This window comes from Stenella coeruleoalba (genome assembly GCF_951394435.1).
Source record: "Stenella coeruleoalba genome assembly, chromosome: 3".
NCBI lineage: Eukaryota > Metazoa > Chordata > Mammalia > Artiodactyla > Delphinidae > Stenella > Stenella coeruleoalba.
Window position 1 is genome coordinate 114,436,848 of NC_137148.1, and position 21,833 is coordinate 114,458,680.

A 21,833-nucleotide genomic window follows, 5' to 3' on the forward strand; every position below is an offset into this window, starting at 1 on the left:
AGTCAGAAGAAAGTCACATGTATTTCCTTTTCTTTGGGGCCTTAAACATGCTGATAGAAATGGACTCAACGAGAGTCAGCTGGGCCTTTTCATTACTAATTTTATGCATTTTGAAGCTGAACCTGATAATTAGAACAAAATTTTGCAATGTTACTTTTTTTTTTGTACCTGTTTACCAAGGTTTAAGCAAAACCAAGGGGCCTCAGAAAATACACGAATCTGATGTACTGCCGATGGAAGCGTAAGCTGGTACAACTGTTCTAAGTGTTGTGGAACTGAGGCACGTGTCTCACAAGAATTCAAAATGTGCACACACTTTAACCAAGTATTTTTTATTCTAGGGATCTAAGGAAATAATCAGGAATGTAAGTAAAGACTAAGTTGCAAGGATGCCCATTTTAGCATTATTTACAATAGCAAAATATTAGAAAGAACTATAATTTCCAACCAATAAGGAAATGGATTTTCAATTCGGATACATATGATGGAATCTTATGAGGCCATTAAAATAATGATGTAGATGTGATTTCATTGCCATGAAAATATATTGACAATATAGCGCTAAGTTCAATTAAGCAAATTTTCATTGAGCACCTACCGTACGTAAGATCACGCTAGGCAGCAGGGACATAGCAGTGAATTTAAAAGGTACAGTTTTTACCCTCATAAAGTTTATGACTGACCAGGCAAATCAGACAGTGAGGAAGTAATGAGATAAGTAGTAATAGTAAAGAGAAGCATAAGCTATCACAAGATACATGTATTACATGTATTTTTTTTGCTTGCCCACATTTTCTAATTTTTATTCTGCAATGAACATATGTGAATAGTGTTTGGATGAGGAGATGGATAGGTAGGTGGGTGGGTGGATGGATGCACAGACAGACAGATGATGGATGAATGGATGGACGGATGGATGGAAGGAAGAATGGAAGAATGGATGGTAATCAGATTCAATGGAAAGTTTGGGCTAGGCAACATATTAGACTGCTTTCTTCTCTTGATTCCCTCTTCCCTTCAATTACTAGAATCCAAGACCTGATCCAGAAGCACCTTTTCTCTCCCTTTTTAAAATCACCTTGTTTTGCTAGGCACTTCCACTACCCCCAGAGGCAAGTTCATGAGCAAAAAGTGGAGCCAACAGTACAATTTATTGTAATTCCAAATAGACTCCTCTCTCAACACTGGACTTTCCAAACCACACAAACAGAGAAGAATGACTGGCAGAACTATTTACTGAAGTTGCAGCTAAATAACTATTGTAGACAAGATAAATTATTTTAAAAGAAAGAGACGGATGAAGGACAAGGACAAAAAAAGAAATAAAAACCTTACTACTAGAGTTTGAGGCTACTCCAAAGAGAATGTGGCTCAAAATTTCCAGGTAGTGAAATTAGCTGGTTTTCCAGGCTGCACTGTGGAATTCCTGGCCCAAGGCTCAAAGTGAGGTAAGTGTGGCTTGGTCCACTTAGCAAAAGCACTGCTCCAAGTTGAGGCCAGGTCCTTCACATGATGAGCCAAGGGGGACATACATGTGAGGAATTCTCCAAATGCCAAGTGCTAAGTACTCCCCGCCCCACCAAGAAGCACTCCTGCCCAGCACAGGCTTTGTACTATATTAGGAAAAGGGCAAGAGCCTATTCAGCAAAGATGTGCCTGCACTCACCCATCCTTAGCAACACCACATTCATTCATTTAACCTTCACTTATTCAGTCTCCTAAACATCAGGCCCCAGGGTGGGTGCTAAGGATTCAACAGTGACAAGACATAAGACATAATCCGCAAGCACCCAAAGCTCACAATCAAGGGTAGGAGACATTTTGTTCATTAAAATAATATTTTAGTCCTATTATGTACCAGGTACTCAGGGTACAGAAACAAACAAATCTAACAAGATCCCTGTCTTCATGGAACTGATACTCCAGTAAGGAGACACAGGTAAAAAATATATAAACAACCAACCAATGTGATTTTCAGATAGGGATAAATGTTATGAAAAAAATAGAATCAAGTTATGGAATAGAAAGAGACCTAGTGGGGAACTACGGCTCAGGTGGTCAGAGAGGAGGCAACATTTGATACAGGGTGAGAAGCAGCAGGTACACGAGACCCCAGAGCATGACCACCAGGAAACATGAGCATTTAGAGTGATAGTGACCACACTCAGAGGAAGCACAGGGTACAGATGAGTGTGTGGAAGAGACACCTGACCTCATCCAGCTGGCTTTCAGTCAGCAGTGATGGATACAGCACTGCCTGCACCTGGCTCAGGGGAGGTGCTGTGAGGTACTGCAGACAAGAAGCTCAGCCCATGCGTTTCAGGGAATTCAGTCTTAGAAATAATACACGTGCAATAGTTGGACAAGGCTATTTGGCATGTTCAGGAAACAGGGACTCCCTGGAAAGTTGGCAAAGGTACTGAAACTGAATGCAGATGGTGAATATACCTCTGTCTTACTCTCCCCACCCCAAGCCCCACCATCACTTCTGCCAACTCTACCGCATTCCTATAAAGGTTAGAGGAGACTCAACGTCCCTGCCTGGAAAGAACAGCTAAGGAATAATAAGACGTGGGCCAGCTAGGCCAGCCAGCCCTGGGCCAGACATCCAGAAGCCAAGTTCCACTCATTCACCGTGTGACCTCAGGCAAGTCCCTTCCTTTCTCTCAGCCTCAGGATCCCCCATCTGCAAAATGACAGCTCAGAAGCCTGGGGATGAAGCCAAGAGTCTACATGTCTAACCAGCTCCCTGACATGATTATGATGCATGACAAAGTCTGAGAATTCATAGACTATATGATGCTCCAGAGTTAACTGCAATAGGGGCTGCATGCTTGACTCGCCTGGCTGAGGGCCTATCACGGTGCTCTGCATCTCCATGGTGCAGAGCAAAGAATCTGGCACACAGGAGCTCCTCAGGGTGGGCGTCACAGCCTTCTTTCCTCCCCCCTCTCATGCCACCACCCTCAATATTCTCCCAGTGGGGCTGCAGCCCCACAACCATGGGTTATTGTTTGCCCCTCACCATACCTGTGAACATCGCACAGAAGTAGGGGCTGCAGGCTGCCAGGACCACACGGTGGGCTTCTATCTCAACATCTTCTGCCACAATTACCACGTCACACAATAGCTGTTTGCTGCAAGACACCAGTGGGAGAAAGGATGGGTCACAGCACCAATTCCCACCCCCAGCCACACAAGGGTATTTTTTCTCCCCCACCCTCCACATTCCATACTATCACCACGGTTGTCATACAGACCTACCATATCTTAAGTTAGGCAGGGAGATGGACTCATCAACTTTTCCAAGTCCCTAATAAGCCCCACATTCAGGCTTTCCTAAGGCACTCGACTCTGTAGAGATCTAACTACTGTGTAGCTGCAAATTCAGGGCTCCTTCATTTGTCTTCACATCTCTGCTCCGCAACTCCACAGGCTATGACTGAGAAAGGGGGACAGCAGTTCAAGGAGCAGTGGGAAAAGCTTTGGGCTGTTAGCTGAGTAACTGAATGAATGCCAAGGAGCATGAGCATGCCACTGAGGTGTGCCACCAGCTAGAACAGGTATTAACTCTTCCCCAAGGAGTCCACTGCCTGTGAAACACTGGTAAGAGGCCAGCCAGATCTGGAGGACTCAAGTATGTTTCTTCCCACCCAGGTTTAACACTAACATCAAAAAGACTCCGCCGGGGCTTCCCTGGTGGCGCAGTCTGCCTGCCAATGCAGGGGACATGGGTTCGTGCCCCGGTCCGGGAGGATCCCACGTGCCACGGAGCGGCTAGGCCCGTGAGCCATGGCAGCTGAGCCTGCGCGTCCGGAGTCTGTGCTCCGCGACAGAAGAGGCCACAACAGTGAGAGGCCCGCTTACCACAAAAAAAAAAAAAAAAGACTCCGCCGGTACACACAGTGCTCCCTAAAGACCCTGGGCAAACTCCAATTACTGCAATTATTAAGAAAACTGTAACTACATTTTTACTTGTTTGTCACCCCCATACACTATGAACTTTAAAAAGGACTTGTTTACTGTTATATCCTAGACACCCGGTTGCATGCATAGCACACAGTAGGCCCCAAACTTTCACTAAATAAATTAATAAAGGAATGAAATTTTAAATAGGATCAATCCACACTCAGAAACAGAATGAATATTTGACTACTTTGAAGACTGAAAGGGTACGACAAGCCCTATCAATCCAAGAATTTTTCCTCTACCAGCCTTTCAAGTTCTTATCCTGGCTATTATCAATACAATAGTCAACATTTTATGAGTTACATGTGCCAGGCACTGTTCTAAGCACTTCTTTTTAATACATATTATTGCATTTAACCCTCTCTACAACCCTATGAAGTATGACTACTGTTATGCCCCATATTACTAAAAAAGGAAACTGAGGCCCAGAGAAGTAACTTTCCCAAGGTCATACAGAAAGGGAGCAGTGGATTCAGGATTTGAATATAAGCAGCTGAACCCAAGAACCCATGCTCTTAACTTCTATAGTATCGTGGTCACCACTAGTCCTTGCTTTAGATTGAAGCACTAGAAGAGGGAGGGAAGACAGGGAGGATAAACACATTTCAACTGTGATCCACTGGTAGTGGTTACTTAGCACACTATACTGGATTGAGAAGTCTGAGGTCATGACTGGGTTCCACGTGACAGTGATGAGATAAATATAATGAGTATGTCATGGTTAATAGATGGAAGAGAAGCTACATATTTGCTCTCCCTGGTATAGCATATTAAACCATTGCCAACTATTCAGACATTAGTCCAGGTTCACTTTTCAGAGAAATAGAGTCATACAGCCTGGGAAGGCTAGAACCACAAATGCCCTTAGAGATCACCCTATGTATGAAGCTCAGAGAGGTGGCCCAAAGCCACAGAAGCCTTAGTCTTGAATCTAGTTCTGACTCCAGGTACAGTACCATAATGCCTCATGATTGGTTGACACTTAGAATGGGAAAAAACAGTAGCTAGGTTATCTCCAATGGGGAAAGGTGACCAGGAAAGGTTCAGCATATAGAATAAGGTACCAGTGAGGGGGCTTCTGGGAAGGGTGAGACCCCTGAGCACCAAAAGGCAAAACCTGGGGGTGGGACCTCATGCTGCAGTGAACAGCACACCTTACACACGAACTTTATCAGAATAAATCAGCTCAACTGGGAACAGAACTGGCTCTGCCCCAACAGGCTACAAGAACATGGACAAATTGACCCCATCAGTTTTCTCATCTTTCTTAGCTGCCTTGGGACATATACCGTGGGGACCAAATGAGATTGCAGATGCCACTTGAGAATAGGCTTGTTTAAATATGATTAAAATATATTGTAAAAATGTATTCCCAACAGTATAGACTCCGCTTGGACATTTTCATTTCTATTAAAGATTCTGGGGAGAAAACAGAGTTATCACTGCTATTTAAAAGTACAAGTAATTTTTTTTGGTAACCAGTATTTTAATAAGGAAAGTGTTGACACAGATGGGTCAGAAATGCTGAGTAAATTTTCAGTGCCAGGTGATGGGCAAGCAAATGTCAAAGTAGGATATCTTACACAAACCCAGAAGAGCTGATAATTCTTGAACAAATGGGAAAGAGACCAGAAGGAATGAGGAGTAAAGATGGAGAATCCAGTCAAGCAAATAAATGAGAGCAGCTCTGATAGGTGGGAAGTGTATCTCAAGGCCAGAGAAACTCTAACCTGGGAGAGTGACCAAGAAAAACTTGCCACAAAGTCAGGGTAGGCTTTCCCAGGTGGTGGGAAAGCCTGTCTACACACTGGAGACATCTCAGTCTCCACTATGCAGGGAAAAGGGAAGAGGCAGCTCTACAAGCACTGCATGGCTCACAAGCACTTCTAATTCCAATTACCAGAGATCCTGTGAGATCCTTTTTTCTGAAGTATCAGACACTACTCCAAAGGACAGTCTTGAGGAGAGAAAAGTAGGGCTATACACACTGTGATTTGTAGGAAATAGAGTAGAGCTGTTAGGAAGGAGCTCAGGCCCTGGAATCAAACTGACCAGGGTTCATGTCCCTTGAGTATCATAGAACTGACATGTGTTGTAAACAAGATAATGAATAGCACTAATAGTAAACATTCAGTAAATATTTATCTCTTTTCTTCCTTTTTTCCACAAAATACTTCAATCAAGATTAGAGTAAGTTTTGGACATGGTAAATTTGAGCTGCCTTTTGGACATCTAAGTGGGGCTGTCAAGTAGGCAAGTGGATACCAGGGTCTGGAGTTCAGAGGTGGGAAATAGTTAAGAAGTTGGGGGAAAGGGGAAGAACCAACAAAAGAGATGAGAAAACAGCCAGTGGGATAGGAGGAAAACCAAAAGGGTGTGATGTCCAAGAAGCCAAGTAAAGACAGGGCTACAAAAAGGAAGGAATGATCAATTGTACCAAATACTGCTGATAAGTAAGATAACATTAGGGTGGCTAGCCAGGGCAATTAGGCAAGGAAATGAAATAAAGGGCATCCAAATTGGAAAGAAAGAAATAAAACTATCTCTATTCACAAATGACATGATCTTGCACATATAAAATCCCAAGGAATCCACTAAAAAACTACTAAAATAAATAAATGAGTATAAGGAGGTTGCAGAATACAAGATCAATATACAAAAAATCAACTGTGTTTCTGTACACTTGCGGTGAACAATCCAAAAATGATATTTTTAAAATCCCATTTATAATAGCATCAAAAAGAATAAAGTACTTTAGGAATAAATTTAACAAAAAAATTCAAAACCTACACCCTAAAACTATAAAACACAGTTGAAGTAAATTAAAGACTTAAATAAGTGGAAAGACCTCCAGTGTTCATGAATTGGAAGATTAATACTGTTAAGATGGCAATTCTCCCCCAAAATGTTCTACAGATTCAATACAATTTCTATCAAACTCCCAGCTGGCTTCTTTGCAGAAAGTGACAAGCTGAGCCTAAAATTCAAATGTAAATGCAAGGGACCTAGAATGGCCAAAACAATCTTGAAAAAGAACAGAGTTGAAGAACTCAGGTTTCCCAATTTCAAAACACTACAAAGCTAAAGACAGTGTAGTAACAGCACAAGGATAGATACATAGATCAACAGAATAGAATTGAGAGTTTAAAATAAACCCTCACATTCACAGTTAATTGATTTCTGAAAAGGATGCTAAGACCATTCAACAGGGAGAGAATAATCTTTTCAACAAATGCTGCTAGGATAACTGGATATCCACATGCAAAAGAATGAAGTTGGACCCCTACCTCACACCATACACAAAAATTAACTCAAAATGGATCAAAGACCTAAATGTAAGAGCTAAAACTATAAAACTCTTAGAAGAGACATTGGGGTAAATCTTCATGACTTTGGATTAGGCAGTGGTTTGTTAGATAGGACACCAAAAGCACAAACAAAAAAAAAAGATACATTAGACATCAAAGTTTACAACTTTTGTGCTTCAGGACATCAGGAAAATGAGAAGAAAACCTACATAATGAAAGAAGAACTTTGTAAATCATATGTCTGATAAGAAGCTTGTATCTAGAATACATAAAAACTTTACAACTCAATAATAAGTAGACATATAACCCAATTTAAAATAGGCAAAGTATCTTAATAGACATTCTCCAAATAAGATACAGAAATGGCCAATGATCACATGAAAAGGTGCTCAACATCATTAGTCATCAGAGAAACGTAAATCAAAACCACAATGAGATAACTCCTCACACATACTAGGATGGTTATAATCAAAAACACAGAAAATAACAAGTGTTGATGAGGATATGGAGAAATTGGGAGCTTCATACACTGCTGATAGAAATGTAAAGTGGTACAGCTGCTGTGGAAAACAGTCTGACGGTTCCTCAAAAGGTTAAACACAGAGTTATTATTTGACCCAGGAATCCCACTCCCAAGAGGAATAAAACATACATCCACACAAAAACTTGTACCTGAATGTTCACAGCAGCATTATTCATAATAGCCAAATGGCCTCAAATCTGTATATCCATCAATGAAATATTATTCAGGAATAAAAAGGAATGAAATACTGAGACATGCTACAGCATGAATGAACCTTGAAAACATTATGCTAAGTAAAAACTGTTAGTCACAAAAGACACATTATATGATTCCAAAATAGGCAAATCATAAAGACAGAAAGATTAGAGGTTGTCTAGTACTGGGAGGTGAGTGAATAGGGATAACAGGGGGATTACTGCTAAAGTATACAGGGGATGAAAATATTCTAAAATTGATTGATGGTTGCCCAATTCTGTGAATATAATAAAAGCCATTAAATTGTACACTTTAAATGGGTGAATTGTATGGTATATGAATTATATCTTGATGAAGCTGTTACCAAAAAAAGAAAAACAGCATATACATCTGCAAAAAATGAAAATTCTAAATCGAAAAGATATATGCACCCCAATGTTAATAGCAGCAGTATTCACAATAGCCAAGACATGGAAGCAACCCAAGTGTCCAGATGATTGGCTTAAGAAGATGTGATACACACACACACACACACACACACACACACACACACACACAATGGAATACTGCCCAGCAATAAAAAAGAATGAAAAATCTCCATTTGCAGCAACACGGATGGACCTAGAGAATACTATGCTTAGTGAAATAAGTCAGACAGAGAGAGACAAATACTATATCACTTACATATGAAATCTAAAAAATAATACAAATGAATGTATATACAAAACAGAAACAGACTCACAGACATAGAAAACAAATTTATGGTTACCAAAGGGGAGGGGCAAATCAGGAGTATGGTATTAAAAGATATAAACTACTATACATAAAAGAGATAAGCAACAAAGATTTACTGTACAGCACAGGAAATTATACTCAATATCCTGTAGTAACCTATAATGGAATATAATCTGAAAAAAAAATGAATCAGTATGCTGTACACTTGAAGCTAACACAATATTGTAAATCAACTATGCTTCAATTTTAAAAAGTTATACTAAAAGCAAGAAGGAATAAAAATTTTAAAGGCTAAAAAAAAATGATACACTTCAAAAGAAAAGAAAAACAAAAAGCAGTGTGCTAAAATGGCTCGTTACTAGTAATAAAGCCATACTGGAAAACAATCTAAAAAAAAGATGAAGCAGAGAACTTTTTGCAATGGAGAAATGAGAGATTCAAACTGTAAAGATAAGATAGAAGATTGTCGCTCCTTTTCAGGCCTGGTGAGGGGGTGCTATTCCAACAAGGACCACGTGCCCACTTGCTGGTTGGCTGGTAAGTCAGGAGACAAAGAGCCATTAGGGCTCTGCTGCCCAGAAGCAGCTGTTGGTCTGACCAGAGCAGAGCGAGGAAGTGCAAAAGGAGGAGGAAAGCTGGTTGGTTACCATGTCAGCAGCCCATTTTCTACAATGCAAGTATAAAGAACAGGAAACATGTGAATTGTGTGATTCATAAATTGCAAAGAACATGTGTGCTTGAACTAAAATAGCTTAAAATTGAGGGAGGGGAATGTGAAAATAATGCAAGAAATAACCCTAGGTCCCTGGAATATCAGGTAACATTTCATTAGCCTGACCCCTGAATGGCAAGGTGCTTCACCCCGGCCTTCATCAAAACAAAGTATGCCTCTCTCCAGTTCCCATTAAACTCACCCAAATCAATAAAGTGTCTATTCAGGCCCCCTTTCTCTCCCTGCCTCCCCCATTCCACGCTAGTTTTTTAAGTTAGCCATTTAAATACCTTAGAATTTGATATAGTCTTTGAACACCACTAGAATGCAAGCAAGATTGAGGGCAAGACTTTGTCTCACCTACTGCCATAGGCCTGAAGCAAAAAATTGCCATCAGGGGACTTCCCTGGTGGTCCAGTGGTAAAGAATCCGCCTTGCTATGCAGGGGACACAGGGTCGATCCCCGGTCGGGGAACTAGGATCCCACATGCCGCAGGGCAACTAGGCCTGCGTGTCAGAACTACTGAGCTCGCGCGCCTCAATTAGAGCCACCGTTCCACAGACTACAGAGCCCAGGCATCCTGGAGCCTGCGTGCCACAACTAGAGAAGAGAAAACCTGCACACCACAACTAGAGGGAAGCCCACACACCACAACCGCAACAAAAGATCCCGCGTGCCGCAACTAAGATCTGACGCAGCCAAAAATAAATTAAATAAATAAATAAAGATATCTTTTTTAAAAAATCGCCATCATAATAACAGCTGACACAGAATGTTCACTATGTTGCAAGGACTCATAAAATATCTAAGGAATAGCTATTATTATTATTATGCAACATGCTGTTTAAATTAGCAATTCTACTTCTAGGAATTAATTCTATAGAAATAATTGTAAATATGCACAAGTACTTAACAACAGTAATATATGTGCTGTCACTGTTCTAAGCACTTAACTTATTAATCCTCTTAACAAGCCAGCAAGACTGGAACTATTATTAGCCCCATTTTATGGTTGACAAAAGTGAGGTTGGGGATATTAAAGAACTTGCCCAGGTTCACAGCTAGTCAGCACTGGAGCCAAGATTTGAAACCAGGCTGCCTGGCTCCAGAGTCTGTGCTTGTGACCACTGTGCTATCCTGCTCCACACATAACCACTGCAGGTATTATTTATTTGAGGGATTGGAAAACCTAGACACCCAACAACAGGGAAGTGTTTTAAAAAAAACAAAAATAGAATATCATGCATCCACTTAAAATGAAGTTGTAGAACAGTAACACAAAAAATTTGTTCAACATAATGTTAAGAATAAAAATCTGGTTGAACACATATACTACTATATATAAGACAGATAAACAAGGACCTACTGTATAGCACAGGGCACTCTACCTAATATTCTGTGATAACCTATATGAGAAAAGAATCTAAAAAGAATGAATATATGTATATGTATAACTGAATCACTTCGCTGTACACATGAAACTAACACAACATTGTCAATCAACTGCACTCCAATAAAATTAAAATATTTTTTAAATAAATAAAATAAAAATCACCCATAGGAAAAAAAATCTGGTTGAGACATACATATTAAAGAAAAAAAAGATCTCCTAAGGGTTAACAATGGTTAGCACTGTGACTTTTTGCTCACCTGTATTTTCTAAATGTTCTATAATATATTCTTTTTACAAAAAATTTACAAAATTTACAAATTTTTAAAGAAAAATTTAAAGGTTTTAATTTAAAAATGAAAGGGAAATCCATGTCTAAACCTGAACTAAAATTTTCCCAACCAAAACATAAACAGATTGTGGTCCATTTGAAAAAATCAAAATCAATTTGAAAAAATCAAAAGGAAGAACAAGACTGTGATGGTTAATATTATATGTCAACTTAACCAGGCTAAGTGATGCCCAGATAGCTGATAAAATATTATTTGTGGGTGTGTCTGCAAAGGTTTCTCTAGAGGAGATTAGCCTTTGAACTGGTAGACTGAGAAAAGAAGATCTCTTGCACCAATGTAGGTGGGCATCATCCAATCCACAGAGGGCTTGAAAAAGGTGGAGGAAGGGTGAATTCTCTCTTTCTCTTCTTGAGCTATACTGGCCATCTTCTCCTGCCCTCAGACATCGAAGCTCTTGGTTCTTGGGCCTTTGGACTGCAAGACATACTCCACTGGCTCTTGTTTCTCAGGCCTTCAGATTTGGACTGAATTATACCACTGGCTCTCCTGGTTCTCCAGCTTGTAGACAGCAGATTGTGGCAATTCTCGTCCTCCACAATCATGTGAGTTAAACTCCTATAATAAATCTCCTCTTACATATCTGTGTCTATATATCTGGTTTTCCAGAGAAACAGAAGCAATAATATATATAAATAATATAATAATAATAGATATATAAATAGATATATTATTGGTTCTGTTTCTCTGAAAAACCCTGACTCATACAAAGATGATTCACTTAAATTTCAGCAAAGGACCAGTGTTTTCCAAAATAAGTTTCACAGAACACTCGGTCTATCCATAACAACAACAACCAAAGAGAATTCAAAACCATGTGGGAAACCCTCAGTTAGACAAGTTTATTGTACGACTTCTTAGAGATTTTAATATGCGTATATATATTATGAATCTCAGGGGGTGGGTATAGCAGTTTTATATAACATTTTTGAAACTCATTTTGTTACAGATCTCTTTTTTCCCCACAGAGCATCTTGAGGAAATGTTCCTCAGAACAGCCTTGGCAAACGCTGACTTATACAAAAGAGAAGCAGCAGGACTGTTGGAGGAGGTTAAATCCAAGTTGATGCTTTTGAGGAAAGATGCAAAAATGTGGTAACTTGCAAAAGAAGGAACAGACATAACAGGATTTTTTTTAGGTATTTAAGAAAAAGAAAAAATGCTAATAATATAAAGTGAGGGTTCGGGGAATTCTGTGTGCATGTCTATTTCCTGAGCTCTACCTTTAAGCAGTTACTACAGTTGGCTAAAGCAGGCAGTCTTTTCCCCCCAGTTTTATTGAGCTATAATTGACATATAACATTGTGTAAGTTTAAAGCGTATAATGTGATGATTTGACATATATTGTGAAATAATTACCACAGTAAGGTAATACATCTATCATCTCACATAGTTACCATTTATTTTTTGTGGTGAGAACATTTAAGATCTACTCTCTTAGCAACTTTCAAGTATGCAATACAGTACTGCTAACTATAGTCACCACATCGTACATTAGATCCCCAGAACTTATTCCTCTTAAAACTGGAGGTTTGTACCCTCTGACCAACATCTCCCATTTCCCACAACCCCCAGTCCCTGACAACCACTAACCTATTCTCTTTCTGTGAGTTCGGCTTTTTTAGATTTCACATATAAATGGGATCATACAGTCTTTGTCTTTCTCTGTCTGACTTACTTCACTGAATACAATGCCCTCGAGGTTCATCCATGTTGTTGCAAATGACAGGATTTCCTCTTTTTATGGCTGAATAATATTCCAGTGTGTATATATACCACATCTTCTTTAGCCATTCATCCACTGACCAACAGTTAGGTTGTGTTCATGTCTTGGCTACTGTGAATAATGCTGCAATGAACATGGGAGTGCAAATATCTCTTCGAGATGGTGATTTCATTTCCTTCAGATATATGCCCAGACGTGTGACTGCTACATTGTATAGCAGATCAATTTTTTTTAATTCGTTTATTTAATTTTTGGCTGCATTGTATCTTCACTGCTGCATGCGGATTTTCTCTAGTTGCTGAGAGCGGGGGCTACTCTTTGTTGTGGGGTGCAGGCTTCTCACTGAGGTGGCTTCTCTTGTTGCAGAGCATGGGCTCTAGGCGCACGGGCTTCAGTAGTTGTGGCGCACAGGCTTCAGTAGTTGTGGCTCACAGGCTCTAGAGCACAGGCTCAGTAGTTGTGGTACATGGGCTCAGTTGCTCCGCGGCATGTGGGATCTTCCCAGACCAGGGCTCGAACCCATGTCCCCTGCAGTAGCAGGCAGATTCTTAACCACTGTGCCACCAGGGAAGCCCACAGATCAATTTTTAATTTTTTGAGGAATCTCCATATTGTTTTCCATAGTGGCTGTACCAATTTACATTCCTACCAATAGCACACAAGTGTTCCCTTTTCTCCACAGCCTCACAAGCACTTGTTATCTCTTGTGTGTTTGTTTTGTTTTGTTTTGTTTTGCGGTACGTGGGCCTCTCACTGTTGTGGGCTCTCCTGTTGCGGAGCACAGGCTCCGGACGTGCAGGCTCAGCGGCCATGGCTCACGGGCCTAGCCCCTCTGTGGCATGTGGGATCTTCCTGGACCGGGGCACGAACCCACGTCCCCTGCATTGGCAGGCAGACTCTCAACCACTGCGCCACCAGGGAAGCCCTCTTGTGTGTTTTTTATTTGTCTGTTTTTGTTTGTTTGTTTGATAATAGCCATTCTAACAGGTGTGAGGTGATACCTTATTGTGATTTTGATCTGAATTTCCCTGAGGATTAGTGATGTTGATCCCCTTTCCATGCACCTGTTGGCCATTTGGGTATCTTCTTTGCAAAAATGTTTATTGAGGTCCTTTGCCCATTTTTAATCATTTTTTTCTACTGAGTTCTAAGCATTCCTTGTATCTTTTGGATATTAACCCTTCATAAGATTTATGGTTTGCCAGTATTTTCTCCCTTTCATAGGTTGCCTTTTCATTTTGTTGATGATTTCCTTTGCTGTGAAGGAGCTTTTCAGTTTGATGAAGTCCCACTTGTTTATTTTTTTCCCCTGTTTTCTTCCAGGAGTTTTATGGTTTCAGGTCTTAACATTTAGGTCTTTAATCCATTTTGAGTTAATTTTTGTGAGTGGTGTAAGACAGGAGTCCAATGTCATTCTTTCACATGTGGATGTCCAGTAAACCTAACACCATTGGATGAAAGACTATCCTTTCCCCATTAAGTATTCTTGGCTCCTCTGTCAAATAGTAGTTGACCATATACATGTGGGTTTATTTCTGGGCTCTCAATTCTGTTCCACTGGTCTACATGTCTATACCATACTGTTCTGATTACCATAGTTTTGTCATATACAGTTGACCCTTGAACAACATGGGGGTTAGGGGAGCAAACTCCTCCTTCCCCATGCAGTCGAAAATCCACATATAACTTTTCCATATCCACAATTCCACATCCAGGATTCAACCAACCACAGATAGTGTAGTACAATAGCAGTTAATGAAAAAAATCCAGGTAAGGGGACCCTTGCAGTTCAAACCCATGTTGTTCAAGGGCCGATTGTAGTTTGAAATCAGAGAGTGTGATGTCTCCAAACTTTGCTCTTCTTTTACAAGATTGCTTTGGCTGTTTAGGTTCTTTTGTGGTTCCATACAAATTTTAGGATTGTTTCTTCTATTTCTGTGAAAACTGCCATTGGAATTTTGATAGGGATTGCACTGAATCTACAGATGGCTTTGGGGAGTATGGACATTTTAAAAATATTAATTCTCTCAATCCATGAGTATGGGATATCTTTCCATTTATCTGTGTCTCTTCTTCAATCTCTTTCATCTATATCTTATGGTTTTCAGTGTACAGATCTTTCACCTTCTTGGTTAAATTTATTCCTAATATTTTATTGCTTTGACACTATTGTAAATGAGATTGCTTTATTTCTTTTTCAGATAGTTTGTTACTGTATAGAAATGAAACTGACTTTTGTATATTGATTTTGTATCCTGCAACTTTACCAAATTTGTTTTTAAGTTCTAACAGCTTTTTGGTGGAGTGTTTTAGGGTTTTTTATACATAGGATCATGTTATCTGCAAACAGAGATGATTTTGCTTCTTCTTTTCTAATTTGGATGCCTTTTATTTCTTTTTCTTGCCTAACTGCTCTGGCGAGAACTTCCAGTACTATGTTCAAAAAGAAGTGAAAGTGGGCACCCTTGTCTTTTTCCTGACCTCAGAGAAAAAGCTTTCAAACTTTCACCGTTATGATGTTAGCTGTGGGTTTGTCATACAGGGCTTTTAACATGTTGAGGTATGATCCTTCTATACCCAATTTGTTGGGAGTCTTTTATTATGAAAGGATGTTGAATTTTGTCAAACAGCTTTTCTGCATCTATTGAAAGGATCTTATGATTTTTATCCTTCATTCTATGAATGTGGTGTATCACATTTATTGATTTCATTATCTTGAACCACCCTTGCATCCCAGAGATAAATCTCACTTGATCATGGTATATGATTCTTTTATCAGATCATATTTTACCAGATCATACATATACTGTTTGCTAGAATTTTGTTGAGAATTTTTGCATCAATATTTATCAGGGATATTGGCCTACAGTTTTCTTTTCTTATAGTGTCCTTAGCTGGCTTTGGTATCAGGGTAATGCTGGTAATGAGTCTGGGATTATTCCCTCCTCCTCAAGTTTTGGGAAGAGTATGAGAAGGACTAGTGTTAATTATTCTTTGAAAGTTTGGTAGAATTCACCAGTGAAACCATCTGTTCATGCTTTTCTTTGTTGAAAGATTTTTGATTATCAATTCAATCTCCTTAATCATTACTGGTTTGTTCAGATTTTCTACTTCTTGATCCAGTCTTCATAGTTTATACGTTTCAAGGAATTTATCCATTTCTTCTAGGTTATCCAATTTGTTGGTATATAATTCTTCATAGTGGCCTCTTGTAATGATTTGTCTTTCTGTGATAACAGTTGTAACGTCTCCTTTTTCATTTATAATTGTGAGTCCTCTCTCTTTTTATCTTGGTTAGTTTAGCTAAAGATTTGTCAATTTTGTTTATCTTTTCAAAGAAACAGCTCTTAGTTTCATTGATTTTTTTCCTATTGTCTTTCTAGTCTCTATTTCATTTTATCTAATCTTTATTATTTCTTTCCTTCTGCTAAATTTGAGCTTAGATTGAACTTCTTTTTCTAATTCCTCGAGGTGTAAAGTTAGGTTGTTTATTTGGAGACCTGAAGTCTTAAATCAGACAAAGGACACAAGCCATACTCAAGGGAACTAAATGAGGAACGAACTTCAACAGTGTCTAGGGAACACAACACAAATTCTTTAGTGACAAAAGAGAATTAGGATTGAACGTTAGCACTGCCCACTGCCTAAAACAACTATGGATGGAGCTTCTAGGAAATCTGGCAGGAAGCCTAATAAAAATTGATCAGTAAGGCTTCCCTGGTTGCACAGTGGTTAAGAATCTGCCTGCCAATGCAGGGGACATGGGTTCGAGCCCTGGTCCGGGAAGATCCCACATGCCACACAGCAACTAAGCTCATGCACCACAACTACTGAGCCTGTGCTCTAGAGCCTGTGCTCCACAACAAGAGAAGCCACCGCAAGGAGAAGCCCGTGCACCACAACGAAGAGCAACTTGCCGCAACTAGAGAAAGCCTGTGCACAGCAAAGAAGACCCAACGCAGCCAAAAATAAAATAAATTAATTAAAAATTTTTTGATCAGTAGGGCATAAGACAAATCTAATTTAACTTGGTTTTTAATGCCAAAGACTAGGCCTTGCAGAAAGGAGAAATGAGTAAATGAATATAGAATTTTTGTTTACAAGTAGTTTAAGCCCCTACCCAAAACACACACCTTCAGCTATATGTGCTTTTGCTCATGCCATTTTCTCTGGCTGGAAGACTTCCCCCTAACCTTACCACTTTTCATTTCTCTAACTCTTACTTGTTCTTCAGAATTTAGCTCAAGCACCTTCCCCTTTAGGAAGTGTCCTCCAAAGTTGTGGTTTGACATGCTTGCTTTCACGACATCCTTAAAGAAACTAACAATTATTGCATACCTACCACCTGGCAGGCACCTGATGCAGTTTTCCTTCATAACACCTATTTGCACTGTAGAAAGACCATTTTTATCGACTTACTATCATTTTTTACCTTGTACCCTCACCCACGCATCCCAGAGCCTAGCCAGTATGTCTGGGCATCTTTGGTGGATAACTCAAAGCTCCTATGAAGTACAAGGTGCTAGAGATTAAAATGATTCAGAAGTTGCCCCTGCCCTCAGGGAGCGCATGAACTACAAAGAGGATATAAACAGTTACAACTCACAATAGGATGAAATATGCAGTAAATAATGGCATGGGCACAACAGAAACATGAAAAGATGCTCAACATCACTAATTATTAGAGAACTGCAAATCAAAACCACAATGAGGCATCACCTCACACCAGTCAGAACGGCCATGATCAAAAAATCTACAAACAATAAATGCTGGAGAGGGTGTGGAGAAAAGGGAACCCTCTTGCACTGTTGGTGGGAATGTAAATTGGTGCAACCACTATGGAGAACAGTATGAAATTTCCTTAAAAAAATAAAAATAGAGCTACCATATGATCCAGCAATCCCATTCCTGGGCATATATCTGGAAAAGATGAAAACTCTAATTCAAAAAGATACACGCACCCCAATGTTCATTGCAGCACTATTTACAATAGCCAAGATATGGAAGCAACCTAAATGTCCATTGACAGATGAAGGGATAAAGAAGATATGGTATATATATACCATATATATATGATGTAGATATATATATACACCATCATTTTTTACATATATATATATAAATATATATATAACGGAATACTACTCAACCATAAAAAAGAATGAAATAATGCCATTTACAGCAACATAGATGGACCTAAAGATTATCATACTAAGTGAAGTAAGTCAGACAGAGAAAGATAAATATCACATGATATCACTTATATGTGGACTCTAAACTAATGATCCACATGAACTTATTTACAAAAGAGAAATAGACTCACAGACATAGAAAACAAACTTATGTCTACCAAAGGGCAAAGGGTGGGGGAGAGACAAATTAGGAGTTTGGGATTAACAGATACATACTACTATATATAAAATAGATAAACAAGATTTACTGTACAGCACATGGAACTATATTCAATATCTTGTAATAATCTATAATGGAAAAGAATCTGAAAAAGAATATATATATATAACTGAATCACTTTGCTGTACACCTGAAACTATCACAACATTGTAAATCAATAATTTATTGTATTTCAATAAAAAAGATAACAAATAATGCCATGGGCAAAGGAAGCTTCTGAGCTCTCTGATAAAGAAGAGATTGTATGCACAGCCTTCGTACAGAAAAACATGTTCAGTGCCCTGAGCCTGTCTTGCAAAAATGCTCAGCAAACATGCACATTGGTCTTACAAATAGCCTGCATACCGCTCACTGTTTAGCTCAGTGAGGATGAGTGCTTCTGCATTTCATTTCTCTCTTTATAGAGTTAAACTGCATTTTAGAAGCTAGGTATTCTTCCATTCATGTGGTTGTCTTGACAAAGACAAAAGTTCAGACCAAAGCATGAGAGAGGGAGGCCCAAATAAAATGCCTGGCATCCACAATCTTTAATCTGCAATTGTGTGTAGGTGTTGCAATCATTCTATTACTGGCCTTCATGCAGCTGGTTCAGTTGGAAATCAAGTTTATGAACAGAACTGCTGTAACCAAAATGGATTTTTTTCCCCAGTGATTAAGCACTGAAACAATAGGTGTTAAATAAATACAAAGGAAAGAGAGAAATTTGAGGAAGCCATTCTGTCTCTATCAGAGTTTGAAAGGGAAAGCCAAGTGACAAGTGTGGGTGAGGAAGAGTCAGACTTCACTAGCTGGTGGTGTTCTGACCTCTGTTCTCAGTCCCTGATGACGCGCACCCAGCAAGTTCCTTCCAAAAGGGCACGAGCAAAATAGGAAAAGTACCTCCGCAGTTCATTCATAACCTTGAACGCCTTCCCCATGTGGGCAGGGTTGACAGTAATCGTCCTCTGGTTCTTTTCGTCATCCCCAGCCTGTATTGGGGGCTGGGAGCTCAGCTTGATGCTGTGAACAGGAAGGGAGTGGGAAGCAAAAGAGAGGATCACATGTTGGTAAACTCGTTCATCCAACTGCCACAAACCCATGCATTTGCCCACCCACCAGGGGCATCTCTGTCAGCCTGTTCTCTTCACCACAGACCCAGCAGGGAAGGAAATCACTGGGTCAGGAATTTCTTCAGGATCTTCCAGTGCAAAATGCACCCCTCAGAAAATGTACCCCTCAGATCCGAGCTCAGCTTCTTCCATCAAGCACAGGTGTAACTTTGTGGGAGGTCCTTATCCTCCATCTCTCCATCCCTAAAAGGGTAGGGGGTGAGGAGAGATTAAGCACTATACCACTCACTTCACAGGGATGTTGGTTCATTCAACGAACATTTAAAGGAGTTTACTATGTGCCAAGCACTGTATTTAAATTCAAGAGAAACACAACAATAAGGAAATCACAGACCTTGCTTTCACAAAGCTTAGAGTTCAGTGACAGAGAAAGCCAGGAAAACATTTCTCAGAAGCACAAAGGATAGGCAACTATCCCAGTGCTGGCAGGTTAAGGAAAAACTTACTAGAAGCTGAGGAAAAACAGAAGTCTTAAGGAAGAGCAGAAATTAGCCAGGTAAAAAGGACGATGGGAAACAGCAGAGGAAACAATATGAACAAAGACCCAGAGAAAAGGAGTCAAGTATGTTCAAAGCACTGGAAGTTCAGTAAAACTAAAGAAGAGTATCAAGAGAAAAGCCTAGAAGACTGATCAGTCTTTTAAGTGTCATAAACAAAGCTAAGGAGTTTGGATTTCATTCTAAAACAATGAGAAGCCATCAGAGTTTTAAGCAAAGAAGTGGAGCAGGAAGTAGGTGAACACATTTGTGCTTTAGAAAGATCACATTGGCTACAGTGTGGAGAACAGTGGCACAAGAGTGAAAGCTTCGGCGAAACCATAATCCCATAGAAAGACAAGGGATTGTAATTGTTATATAAAGACTAGCTATGTGGCCTAAATGAGCAGGTGGTGACTAGCAAGAGCCACCCATAATCTCAAAGCCCTCTATACCAAAGACAAAACACTCAAATTCCTATGGGATGCCAGCCAGATGCCCAATCACTCCTGAGCAACAAGTCTCAACTTGATGGTGGGGTGGGAAAGAAGAATCCAAAAAATGAGCAAGGAAAGGACCTTCTCCCCAAACTGGTAAAACTATTCAGCTCCAAGTCAAGTCCAGGACATTGCAGTTAGGTCTCTTTGGACCAGGTTAAGCTCTGCTTTGCTAGTAGAAAAACAGAACCTTCTCCACTTGTGTAGATTTGGGGACCCACAGTTCACTCCAACTCTAAGACACTGAGAGTAGCTTCCTTTGCCTTCCCCTAGTGGGCCTCCATTGATGCTACCACCTAGTCTTGCAAACTGGCTCAAGATAGGCGTTGCTATGGTTAAGAAAAAGTTCCGGAGACCTGAGAGTCTCTCTCAATTTCACACTGGGATTGGTAACCACTGGAACATTCCAATATAACCAGCATGCCAGACCCACAGCTTGTCTGACCAGGACAGATGCCTCTTCTGGCTTCCTTCCCACTTTCACTTCAGCATGAAAATGTAAGCTACAGACCTCTGAACTTGGGGACTGCCTGCATTCAGGGTGCAAAGAAGTTAGCTAAGCACAGTATGATAAATATCAAGACAGATGATTAGAATCATGTGTTTAAAAAGGTGAAGAAAATCTCAAAACAGAGAATGTTATCAAGGAAGGGGAGAACCCAGTAAAGATAAAAAACTTCATATTAAAAATCCCACAAGTTGGGCTTCCCTGGTGGCGCAGTGGTTGAGAGTCCACCTGCCGATGCGGGGGACACGTGTTCATGCCCCGGTCCGGGAAGATCCCGCATGCCGCGGTGCGGCTGGGCCCGTGAGCCGTGGCCGCTGGGCCTGCGCGTCCAGAGCCTGTGCTCCGCAACGAGAGAGGCCACAACAGTGAGAGGCCCGCGTACCACAAAAAAAAAAAAAAAACCCACAAGTATAATTTCTTTTGTAGTTAGTGTCCTTCCCTACTCCATGCCAGACAGATATAAATTTCTATTTTATACCAAAGGTTTAACATTTTTGCTTTTGATATTTAAGCCCTTATTTTATCTGATGTTGATTTTTATGTCACTATATTAAATAATGGATCTAATTTTTTCCTGTAAGTTCCATTTATTGAATACTTCTTTTTCCCACTCACCTGTTATGCCACCTTTAGTCATATATCACAGAATGTTGAACATAAAGTGTGCTAATGAATATTCCTGTCATCTTCCTGCTTTTAAAAAAGATGTTTGTAGTGTTTCCTCACTGTGTGTTAATTTTAGGATTTCTGCAGATGGCCTTTATCAAATTAAGAAAACTCCCTTGTGTTTTATTTTTTAATCATAAAGTTAAACTGAATTTTATCAAATGTTTTTGTGAATCTAATGAGATGATCATACGTATTTTTCCCCTTAATCTTTCAATGTCGTATATGACATGTATTTTCTAATACTACACTATAC

General features: G+C 39.8%; 1 protein-coding gene across 4 annotated transcripts in view; it reads right to left on the reverse strand.

The window, feature by feature from the left end:
* KLHL3 (kelch like family member 3) overlaps positions 1-21,833 on the reverse strand; it is a 110,585-nt gene that overhangs the window by 79,238 nt on the left and 9,514 nt on the right. For 2 of the 4 annotated variants that reach the window (XM_079916661.1, XM_079916660.1), the window contains exons 2-3: positions 19,201-19,320; positions 3,031-3,137 (exon numbers count right to left, since the gene is read on the reverse strand). The exons of 1 other annotated variant lie outside the window; for it this stretch is intronic. In XM_079916661.1, coding sequence (XP_079772787.1) covers positions 3,031-3,137; positions 19,201-19,320 — 227 coding nt within the window. The remainder of the gene's footprint in view (positions 1-3,030; positions 3,138-19,200; positions 19,321-21,833) is intronic. One more of the 4 variants, XM_079916664.1, reaches the window with a different exon arrangement.